Source organism: Chiloscyllium plagiosum, unplaced genomic scaffold (assembly GCF_037043375.1).
Source record: "Chiloscyllium plagiosum isolate Xiang-an unplaced genomic scaffold, Cpla_swu_hap1 HiC_scaffold_14, whole genome shotgun sequence".
NCBI lineage: Eukaryota > Metazoa > Chordata > Chondrichthyes > Orectolobiformes > Hemiscylliidae > Chiloscyllium > Chiloscyllium plagiosum.
The window spans coordinates 18267838-18279938 of record NW_028270152.1 but is presented as its reverse complement, the minus strand read 5'-3'; the positions used below and the strand labels follow the sequence as shown (position 1 = coordinate 18279938).

At 44.1% G+C, this 12101-nt stretch overlaps 1 protein-coding gene across 3 annotated transcripts in view; it reads left to right on the top strand.

Moving 5' to 3' along the window:
• Positions 1-12101, top strand: part of mst1rb (macrophage stimulating 1 receptor b) — a 146087-nt gene that overhangs the window by 99583 nt on the left and 34403 nt on the right. For all 3 annotated transcript variants that reach the window (XM_043707707.2, XM_043707703.2, XM_087994101.1), the window contains 3 exons: positions 1963-2101; positions 3605-3741; positions 6302-6472. In XM_043707707.2, the coding sequence (XP_043563642.2) occupies positions 1963-2101; positions 3605-3741; positions 6302-6472 (447 nt within the window). The remainder of the gene's footprint in view (positions 1-1962; positions 2102-3604; positions 3742-6301; positions 6473-12101) is intronic.

Here is a 12101-nt window from a genome sequence, read left to right as displayed (position 1 = left end):
GAATGTAATCCACATGTAGTCAGCCATGATCTAATTGAGTAGTGGAACAGGATTGAGAGGCCGAATGGCCTATTCTTGTTCAGCTTAGAAGCAAACTTTTAGAGCAAGGTTTGACTGTAATTCATTACATACCAAAGCAGTGTAGTGTTTTGGAGTTCTGTTGCATTGTGCTCTAATTGTTCCCATGACAACGTGCATCCTGTGTTGTAATCGATTTAAAAATAGGTGGTGCTCCATTTATTGCATTTGCCTTCAGAAAGAAAAAACACCTTTCATAATCTATTAGGGCTGTGTATATGGTTTGTTATTGGATTAGCTTCTGGCTGTCAAACAGTGATTCACTGCACGAGTGTAGCATCCTCATAATAGTAAAACAATTTTCACAGAATCTGAATTAAAAATAATATTTAAAAGTGCACCATAATGGTAAAGGAAGAAAAGAATTACTCTTTATAGAATTTTCATTTGTTGCTTAGACATGTCTCAAAGCAATTTACTTCTGTTGTTTCAATGGCAATGATTCTATGTATGACCAGAAGGTGTCATGAGCTTACTACACATTGCTAAATCATCGTAGTCCAAATGTCTTGACTTCACAAAATTTCTAGTGCAATAAGTGTAAGTTCTGATGAAGAGTTGCTTTATTTGCTTAAAAAATATGGAAGCCATTCATCTCCTTCTATTCTATGGAGATACTTGCTAATGGAAACTGCCCATTGAGCTCAACAGAGACAACACCATATCAGCCTCGTTTCAATATTAGCATAAAAGTTTCCATCCTATATGTGAGGGGTACAGCGAGGGGCAGATGTGAAAGGCAGTCGAGAGTGTGGTGCTGGAAAAGTACAGCAGGTCAGGCAGCATCCGAGGAGCAGGAAAATAGACGTTTCGGGCGTACGCTGATGAAGGGCATATGCCCGAAACGTTGATTCTCCTGCTCCTCGGATGCTGCCTGACTTGCTGTGCTTTTCCAGCACCACACTCTCGATTCTGACTCTCCAGCAACTGCAGTCCTCACTTTCTCCTCCCTGATTAAGCAGCAAGGTGTGAGATACATGCCAATTTTCCAGCACCTTTCCACCTTTGGATCATTATGGGATGAAGGGGAGACAGGGTTGGCCATACACGACAGCAGGCAGCTAAATAATGGACAGTTAAAAGCCTACAGGTTGGAAGTTGAATAGAATTTCTCAGTTGCTCTGTGGGCCTTTCCAGGTGTTGTAGACCAGACCAGCTGGTGACCAGTCATGACATGTTTCCAGACTGCCAATTGGCCCTCCAGTTTCATGAGCATATCTACCACCTTTCATTAGATGCCAAGCCACCCTCTGACCGCGATTTGGCCAGTCTGGGAAAAGTTACAGCCTGGTTGCTGTTTCCATACAGTGGGGGTTATGACACTACTTGGACTCAAAGGACCAAACCTTGTCCAAAATCTCTCTTGGAGTATGGGTGATAATTCAGTTGAAATTCTCCTAAAAAGCATCATGGCAATCAAATATGTTTCCCCTCCCACACATCTGTCCTTCTTATTGAATGCATTCTTGTTAGACCAAGGGAGCTCATGTCAGTTGCAAGTCATAGAATCCCTATATTGCAGAAGCAAACCATTCAGCCCATCGAGTCCATACCCACCCTCCAAAGAGTATCCTACCTAGACCCATTCCCCCCAGCCTTATTCCTTGCAACTCTGCATTTCCCCATGGCTAGTCCACTTAACCTATCCATACCTGGACACTATGGGCAATGTAGCATGGCCAATCCACCTAACCTGTGGAAACCTACACATATATGGGGAGAATATGCCAACTCCACACGGACAGTCGCCTGAGCGTGGAATCGAATCCAGTTCCTTGGTGTTGTGAGGCAGCATTGCTAACCACTGAGCCTCGTTTTGAATTGAAATACATGCCTAGTGTAATTTTTAATTTGGAAAGACAAGTGTCTCGTGTTTTGTGGCAGGTTGACATGTAAACTGGAAATCACTGGAAAGCCTCAGCCCGTCAATTCGACTGCCATTAAGATCACCATTCGAGAGGCAAGTCATAACGGGGAGTTCGTCATCAGTGGATCCACCTCCCTTTCTGGATTTGAATTTGTGGTGAGCATCATCGTTACGATTTCTTTTTCCCACAAGTAGGTTTCGAATACTAGACTTTGTCATGAAGATGCCCCCTTTAGAATGTATATGCTCCTGGCATAAGGTTGTTGTTTAGTTTTCTGAGGCTTCAGTGTAGAACTTGAGTCATTCGCATTGTGAACTTACAATATGTAACAATGGAAAAAAAACCGGACCGGACAAAGTTATAAGCAGCTCATAGCTATCTCCTTGCAGCTCACCTTACTCAACTCGGCTTCCAATTGCAGCCCATTTCTGTGTAACACCTCCATTGACCTGAATAGGTTTGTCAATCGGATTGCAAATTTCAAACCTTCCACAGTCATAGAATCCCTATAGTATGGAAGTAGGCCACTTTGTCCATCAAGCCCACACGGTACCTCTGAGGAACATTCCACCCAGACCCATGCTATCCCTGTAACCCTGCATTTCCCATTGCTAATCCACCTTACCACACATCCCTGGACACTGTGGGCAATTTCCCCATGGCCAATCCACCTCACCTGCACATCCCTGGACACTGTGGGCAATTTCCCCATGGCCAATCCACCTCACCTGTACATCCCTGGACACTGTGGGCAATTTCCCCATGACCAATCCACCTCACCTGTATATCCCTGGACACTGTGGGCAATTTCCCCATGGCCAATCCACCTCACCTGCACATCCCTGGACACTGTGGGCAATTTCCCCATGGCCAATCCACCTCACCTGCACATCCCTGGACACTGAGGGCAATTTCCCCATGACCAATCCACCTCACCTGTACATCCCTGGACACTGTGGGCAATTTCCCCACGACCAATCCACCTCACCTGCACATCTTAAAACTATGGGAAGAAACCAGAGCACCCAGAGGAAACTCATGCAGACAGTTTTCCAAGAGTGTGATTGCAGCCAGCTCCATGGCGCTGTGAGGTAGCGGTGCTAACCACTGAGCAAGGTTGGGGCTATTCTGAAAACCTGGCTGAGGTTTTAGTATTCTGGCTTATTTTCCTGTAAGAGCCTCAAGTGGCTGTTGTTTGGTGGAAGACCAGAGTCAGGAGCCATTTTGGCTGTGGAGGGTCCCACAGCCATACTCAATCTAGCCTTCCCTCTACCTTAAGCTCTAATGAAGGGTAATCTAGATTTCAAACGTTAGCTTGCTCTCTCTCCATGGATGCTGCCTGATCTGCTGTGATTCCCAGCATTTCCTGTCTTCCTTTTCGTGTCTTTGATGGTGATGAAAAATAGAAGCTTTCCATGCTTGTAATTTCCTGTAGTCATTAACTGTAAAGCGAGTTGCACTCTTTCAGCTGTCCCCTGCTGGAATCACTTAGCTCTATAACGATCAAGGAATGAACTGTCCCTCTGCTATAATGTCTTAACACATACACTTATTGTACCAATGGCTCCAATGTATTTGGATACCGCAGTGGGCTATAATTTCTGCAAATCTTAGGAACAATGAGGTAGCTGTGAACCCATATAATTGTTTTTTTGTAGGAACCTATTATAACTCGGGTGACTCCAACATATGGCCCTCAAGACGGTGGGACCTTGGTCACGTTCCTGGGGAAACATTTGACAGTTGGCAATGGACAGAAAGTGACAATTGGTGGGAAAGACTGTCTCATAAAGAGGTAAGAGCGAGAGGGTGGAACAAACTGCAGCTATTCAAAGTCTTAACTTTGAAGCACATCACCTGGTTCCAAATAAAGGCGCAATTCTGCAGACGCTGGAAATCTGAAATAAACTCAAGAGAATGCTGGAGAAGCTCAGCAGGTCTGTCAGTACCTCTTCAGAGGGAAACAGAGTTAACATTTCTGAACTGCCAATTGGTTCTACAGTTTAATGAGCATGTCTATCATGCCACGATTTGGCCAGTCTGGGGAAAATTACAACCCAGCCAAAAATATCTTCCTTGAAAATAATGTTTGTTTTAAACTTTTGATGGGGACAGAAGGGGAGCAAGAGGGTTAATGCGGAAAACAAAGCTGTTTTTAATGGTAGAGAAAAGATGTAGGAAGGGGAGAATTGGTCCTTTCTGCTAAAGCAAAGTACAAAAGATATAATTTTGACTGTGGTGGAACGGGTGGGGGGAGGTGGGAGGAGAGAAAGAATGCAAGATAAATGGAAAATGGACGTCAAGCACTCAGTTTCTGAAGACTTCAACAGTGACTTCAATAACTTCAGAAACTGAATGCTTGACGTCCATTTTCCATTTATCTTGCATTCTTTCTCTCCTCCCACCTCCCCCCACCCGTTCCACCACAGTCAAAATTATATCTTCTGTACTTTGCTTTAGCAGAAAGGACCAATTCTCCCCTTCCTACATCTTTTCTCTACCATTAAAAACAGCTTTGTTTTCCGCATTAACCCTCTTGCTCCCCTTCTGTCCCCATCAAAAGTTTAAAACAAACATTATTTTCAAGGAAGATATTTTTGGCTGGGTTGTAATTTTCCCCAGACTGGCCAAATCGTGTAAAATAAGGTGTTGTTCCTTGAGCTTGCATTGTACTTAATTGGAACATAGCAGTAGACCCAGGATAGAAATGTGAGCATGAGAGGAGGGTGGCTCCCAACTGTAGCTGTCAGTCTCTTCTTGTTGGATCACATTAATATGGGGAAAAACAAACCAAAAAAATGAAGTCAAGAATACAAGGTTGTATTTTTATGGTGGGTGTAAAGTGTTAATTATTTCACTCCATTTTACATTTGCAAATGGTTCTTTGAACGAAAAAAATTGTCAAGCTCGTAATGAACTTGTCTGGCACTGCTTAGAAAACATCCATTCATAATCTTTTCTTAAAAGAAAATTGTTGTTGCCACAGCCCTATAAAACTACCGAATAACCAGACCTTTGAAGTATCAGCAACAGAAGTTAAAGATTTACTGAGACCAGTACCGTCTTGTTTTAATTTTGCATCTTTATTTGCCAACTTTGAAGGCAGTTAAATGGTCATTGGATAGACATGTGGATGAAAATGGAATAGTGTAGGTTAGAGGGGCTTCAGATTGGTTCCACAGGTCAGTACAACATCGAGGGCCGAAGGGCCTGTACTGCGCTGGAATATTCTTTGTTCTATGTTCTAAAGCACTTCAGACCTCACTATCTCATATATAAACGTTGGGCCAAAGACATCACACACTAAAATAAGCTTAGTACCACGTTGTAAAGCTGTCAGTCACCACTCCAGCTGGTCTGCTGGGAGGCATCCCTCCACATTTCTCTGTGATTTCCTTAAGCAGACCTTGTCTGTCAGCATACATAATCTTTGTCAGTTCAAATATGCACCTATTTGTTTTATTATTAATGGGTAGGTAGGTTGCTGGTTACCTCCTCTCTCATGGAATCTGGAACTCAAGTTTTCTGAAGTTCAGGAGCTCCAACTTGACTGGAAAACCACTTTGTCCTTCATGTTGAAGGTGTCCATGAAAGATTACTTGAGACATGGATGTACGAAAAGGCCACTCAGCCCCTCAACCTGTTCTGCCATTCAGTTAAATTGTGGCTGATCTACATTTTAATTCTATCCACGCGGCTTGGTTCCATTAGTCTTTTTTTGCCCTTGCCCAATAAAAATCTGTCCATAATAATAAATAAAACAAAGAACTGTGGATGCTGGAAATCTGAAACAAAACCAGAAATTTCTGAAGAAACTCAACAGGGACATTGAGAGAAAGCAGTGTTAACGTTTTGGGTCCAGTAACCCTTCTTCAGAAGGATTCTGGGTTCAGGCTTCTGAAGAAGGGTCACCTGACCTGAAATGTCAAGTCTTGCTTTCTCTCCAGAGATGCTGCCAAACCTGCTGAGGTTCTCCAAGGGTCTGTCCAACTCCAATTGTCAATGACCAATTTACGAAAGTGTTTTAGATTCCAGAATGGCAGAAGGCAGCAAATAGCGGAAGATAAAGTGACATTTTTCCATGTACTCTTCAGTTCACAACAGAGTAGCAATGATAGCTGTAATATTTCCTATTCTGCCACATCCAGGAAATAAAAGATTTTTGATTGACTTTTATTCTGTTGTTTAACGTTCTTAAGTAGGACAGAACACTGGAACAGAAGTAGCCCATTGCGTGTGATCCTCCATTTATTGTGACCATTGAACACTTCAGTGCCATTTACTGACGCCAGTACATCTTGGAAAATGTCCAATGTTTCTCATCCTAATTTTCTTTTTACACCTTTATTTGCCAGCAAGAATAGCACTTGTATCAAATGCATAACTCCAAAAATGGATTTGTTGAAGGAAGAGCCTCCTGTCGTGGTGATAGACGCTGCAAAGGTAACAGCTAAGGGAAACTTCAAGTTCCAGTACCGAAAGAACCCTGTTATTAACAGCATCTCCCCAAGCTGCAGCACCCAGAGGTAAGCCTGGGAAATGAATATTCAAGGCTACATGTGCTATCGTAAGGACAGACTGACGGGCACAGGGGGTGGGGTGGCCATGTTGGTAAGGGATGATATTCAGTCCCTTGCATGGGGGGACCTAGAATCAGGGGATGTAGAGTCAGTGTGGATAGAGCTGAGAAATTCTAAGGGTAAAAAGACCCTCTTGGGAGTTATCTACAGGCCCCCAAACAGTAGTCTGGATGTTGGATGTAAGTTGAATCAGGAGCTGAAATTGGCCTGTCGCAAAGATGTTACTACAGTTGTTATGAGGGATTTCAACATGCAGGTAGACTGGGAGAATCAGGATGGTATTGGACCTCAAGAAAGAGACTTTGTGGAGTGTCTCCGAGATGGATTCTTAGAACAGCTGGTGCTGGAGCCTACCAGGGAGAAGGCAATTCTGGATCTGGTATTGTGCAACGAACCAGAATTGATCAGGGACCTCTAAGTGAAGGAGCCATTGGGAAGTAGTGATCATAATACAATAAGTTCAATCTGCAATTTGAGAGGGAGAGGGTACAATCGGAAGTGACAATATTTCTGTTGAATAAAGGGAACTATGGAGCTATGAGGGAGGAGCTGGCCAAAGTTCAATGGTGCAATACCTTAGCAGGGATGACAGTGGAGGAACAATGGCGGATATTTCTGTGTATAATGCAGAAGATGCAGGATCAGTTCATTCCAAAAAGGAAGAAAGATCCTAGGAGGAGGCATGGGTGGCCGTGGCTGACGAGGGAAGTTAAGAAACATATAAAGTTAAAAGAGAAAAAGGATAACATAGCAAAGATAAGTGGGAAAACGGAGGACTGGGAAGCTTTTAAAGAACAACAGAGGATTACTAAGAAGGAAATACGCAGAGAAAAAATGAGGTACGAAGGTAAACTGGCCAAAAATATAAAGGAAGATAGTAAAAGCTTTTTTAGGTATGTGAAAAGCAAAAAAATGGTTAAGACCAAAATTGGGCCCTTGAAGACAGAAACAGGGGAATATATTACGGGGAACAAAGAAATGGCAGAAGAATTGAATTGGTACTTCAGATCTGTGTTCACTAGGGAAGACACAAGCAATCTCCCTGAGGTAACAGTGGCTGAAGGACCTGAACTTAAGGGAATTTATATTTGCCAGAAATTGGTGTTGGAGAGACTGTTAGGTCTGAAGGTTGGTAAGTCTCCGGGGCCTGATGGTCTACATCCCAGGGTACTGAAGGAGGTAACTGGAGAAATCGTGAATGCGTTGGTGATTATTTTCCAGAGTTCAATAGATTCGGGATCAGTTCCTGCGGATTGGAGGGTGGCTAATGTTGTACCACTTTTTAAGAAAGGTGGGAGAGAGAAAGCAGGAAATTATAGACCAGTTAGTCTGACCTCAGTGGTGGAAAGATGTTGGAGTCTATTATAAAGGATGAAATTACTGCACATCTGGATAGTAGTAACAGGATAGGTCAGAGTCAGCATGGATTTATGAAGGGGAAATCATGCTTGACTAATCTTCTGGAATTTTTTGAGGATGTAACTCTGAAGATGGACGAGGGAGACCCAATAGATGTAGTGTACTGGACTTTCAGAAAGCTTTTGATAAAGTCCCACATAGGAAGTTAGTGAGCAAACTTAGGGCGCACGGTATTGGGGGCAAAGTACTAACTTGGATTGAAAGTTGGTTGGCTGACAGGAAACAAAGAGTAGTGACCTCACCTTTCCTATTCCTAACCTCAGCCCAAACTACCTCAGATGGCAAGTCCTCATCCATCGTCCTTTCCACCACTGTAATACTATCTTTGACAAGCAATGCCACACCTCCCCCTCTTTTACCCCCACCTCTGACCCTACTAAAACATTTAAATCCTGGAACCTGCAACAGCCAATCCTGTCCCTGTTCTAGCCATGTCTCCGTAATAGCCACAACATCGAAGTCCCAGGTACCAACCCACCTTGCAAGTTCACCTACCTTATTTTGTATACTTCTTGCATTGAAGTATACACACTTCAAGCCACTTTCCTGTTTACAGGCACCCTCCTTTGAAATTGATGCCATGTTCCTAACCTCCCTACACTCCAGGCCCTGCACCCTGAAGCTACAATCTGGGTTCCCATGCCCCTGCAGAGTTAGTTTAAACCCCCCCCCCCCTGTTAGGAGTCTTTTACAGGCCTCCTAATAGTCCTAGAATCATTGAAGAAAGGATAGGGAAGGTGATTCAGGAGATGAGTGACAGTAATAGGGTGGTTGTTATGGGGGACTTTAACTTTCCTGATATTGATTGGGAAAGCTATAGCTCAAGTTCGTTAGATGGGTCAGTGTTTGTTCAATGTGTGCAGGAGAATTTCCTGACACAATATGTAGACAGGCCAACAAGAGGTGAGGCCATACTGGATTTGGTTCTGGGTAACGAACCAGGCCAGGTGTTAGAATTAGAGGTAGGTGAGCACTTTGGGGATTGTGACCATAATTCGGTGATTTTTACTCTCGTGATGGAGAGGGATAAATGTGTACTACAGGGCAAGAGTTATAGCTGGGGTCAGGGAAATTATGATGCGGTGAGGCATGACTTAGGATGTGTGGCTTGGAAAAGTAGACTCCAAGGCAAGAGTGTAAATGATATGTGGAGCTTGTTCAAGGAGCAACTATTGAGTGTCCTTGATAATTATGTACCTGTCAGGCAGGGAGGAAAGGGTCGTGCGAGGGAGCCGTGGTTTAATAAGGAATTGGAATCCCTTGTTAAATGGAAGAGGGCGGCCTATCTCAAGATGAGATGTGAAGGTTCAATTGGGGCGATTGAGAGTTATAGGGTAGCCAGGAAGGACCTGAAGAGAGAGCTAAGAGCAGCAAGGAGGGGACATGAAAGGTCCTTAGTCGGTAGGATTAGGGAAAACTCTAAGGCTTTCTATAGGTATGTCAGGAATAAAAGAATGACTAGGGTAGGAATAGGTCCAGTCAAGGATAGTAGTGGGAAGTTGCGTGTGGAGGCGGAAGAGATTGGGGAGACACTGAATGAATACTTTTCTTCAGTATTTACTCAGGAACAGGACATTGTCGTCGATGTGAATACTGAGTCACAAATAAGTAGAATGGATGGCTTTGAGGTATGTAGAGAAGAGGTGTTGGAAATCCTGGAAAAGGTGAAAATAGATAAGTCCCCTGGGCCTGATGGCATTTATCCTAGGATTCTCTGGGAAGCAAGGGAGGAGATTGCAGAGCCACTGGCCTTGAGTTTTATGTCCTCTTTGTCTACAGGAGTAGTGCCAGAAGACTGGAGGATAGCAAATGTGGTTCCCTTGTTCAAAAAGGGGAGTAGGGATAACCCTAGTAACTATAGGCCGGTGAGTCTCACTTCTGTTGTGGGCAAAGTCTTAGAGAGAATTGTAAGGGATAGGATTTATGCACATCTGGATAGGAATAATGTGATCAAGGATAGTCAGCATGGTTTTGTGAAGGGCAGGTCGTGCCTCACAAACCTTATTGAATTCTTTGAAAAGGTGACGAAGGAGGTTGATGAGGGGAAAGCGGTAGATGTGGTATATATGGATTTTAGTAAGGCGTTTGATAAGGTTCCCCATGGTAGGCTACTGCAGAAAATACGGAGATATGGCATTGAGGGTGAGTTGGAGGTTTGGATTAGGAATTGGCTGGATGGAAGAAGACAGAGGGTAGTAGTTGATGGCAAAGTTTCTTCATGGAGTGCCGTCACTAGCGGTGTTCCGCAAGGATCTGTTTTGGGACCATTGCTGTTTGTCATTTTTATAAATGACCCGGAAGAGGGGTTAGAAGGTTGGGTGAGCAAGTTTGCGGATGATACGAAAGTCGGAGGAGTTGTTGACAGTGAGGAAGGATGTGGCAGGTTACAGCAGGATATAGAGAAGCTGCAGAGCTGGGCAGAAAGGTGGCAAATGGAATTCAATGTAGCTAAGTGTGAGGTGATTCACTTTGGAAAGAATAACAAAAAGATGGGGTACTGGGCTAATGGTCGGATACTTGGTAGTGTGGATGAGTAGAGGGATCTTGGTGTCCATGTACACAGATCTCTGAAAGTTGCCACCCAGGTAAATAGTGCGGTGAGGAAGGCATATGGCGTACTGGCTTTTATTGGTAGAGGAATTGAGTTCCGGAGTCCTGAGGTCATGATGCAGTTGTATAAGACTCTGGTGCGGCCGCATCTGGAATATTGTGTGCAGTTTTGGTCGCCATACTATAGGAAGGATGTGGAGGCACTGGAATGGGTGCAGAGGAGGTTTACCAGGATGTTGCCTGGTATGGAAGGAAGATCGTATGAGGAAAGACTGAGACACTTGGGGCTGTTTTCATTAGAGAAAAGAAGGTTTAGGGGTGACTTGATTGAGGTGTACAAGATGATTAGGGGGTTAGATAGGGTTGACAGTGTGAACCTTTTCCCGCGTATGGAGTTGGGTATTACAAGGGGGCATAGCTTTAAATTAAGGGGGGGTAGATATAGGACTGAAGTTAGGGGTAGGTTCTTCACTCAGCGAGTCGTAAGTTCATGGAATGCCCTGCCAGTAGCAGTGGTGGACTCTCCCTCTTTATGGGCATTTAAGCGGGCATTGGATAGGTATATGGAGGATAGTGGGTTAGTATAGGTTAGGTGGGCTTGGATCGGCGCAACATCGAGGGCCAAAGGGCCTGTACTGCGCTGTATTCTTCTATGTTCTATGTTCTATGTTCTATAAACGGCTCCATTTCGGAATGGCAGGCAGTGACCAGTGGGGTACCGCAGGGGTCAGTGCTGGGACCGCAGCTTTTTACAATATATATTAATGATATAGAAGATGGTATTAGTAGTAACATTAGCAAATTTGCTGATGATACTAAGCTGGGTGGCAAGATGAAATGTGAGGAGGATGTTAGGAGATTACAGGGTGACCTGGACAGGTTAGGTGAGTGGTCAGATGCATGGCAGATGCAGTTTAATGTGGATAAATGTATGATTATCCACTTTGGTGACAAGAACAAGAAGGCAGATTAGTACATAAATGGATTCAATTTAGGTAAAGGGGCAGTACAAAGAGATCTGGGTGTTCTTGTACACCAGTCAATGAAGGTAAGCATGCAGGTACAGCAGGTAGTGAAGAAAGCTAATAGCATGCTGGCCTTCATAACAAGAGGGATTGAGTATAGAAGCAAAGAGGTTCTTCTGCAGCTGTACAGGGCCTTGGTGAGACCACATCTGGAATATTGTGTGCAGTTCTGGTCTCCAAATTTGAGGAAAGACATTCTGGCTATTGAGGGAGTGCAGTGTAGGTTCACGAGGTCAATTCCTGGAATGGCGGGACTACCTTATGCTGAAAGACTGGAGCGACTGGGCTTGTATACCCTTGCGTTTAGAAGACTCAGAGGGGATCTGATTGAGACATATAAGATTATTAAAGGATTGGACACTCTGGAGGCAGGAAACATGTTTCCACTGATGGGTGAGTGCCGAACCAGAGGACACAGCTTAAAAATACGGGATAGACCATTTAGGCCAGAGATGAGGAGAAACATCTGCACCCAGAGAGTGGTGGCTGTGTGGAATGCTCTGCCCCAGAGGGCAGTGGAGGCCCAGTCTCTGGATTCATTTAAGAAAGAGTTGGATAGAGCTCTCAAGGATAGTTGAATC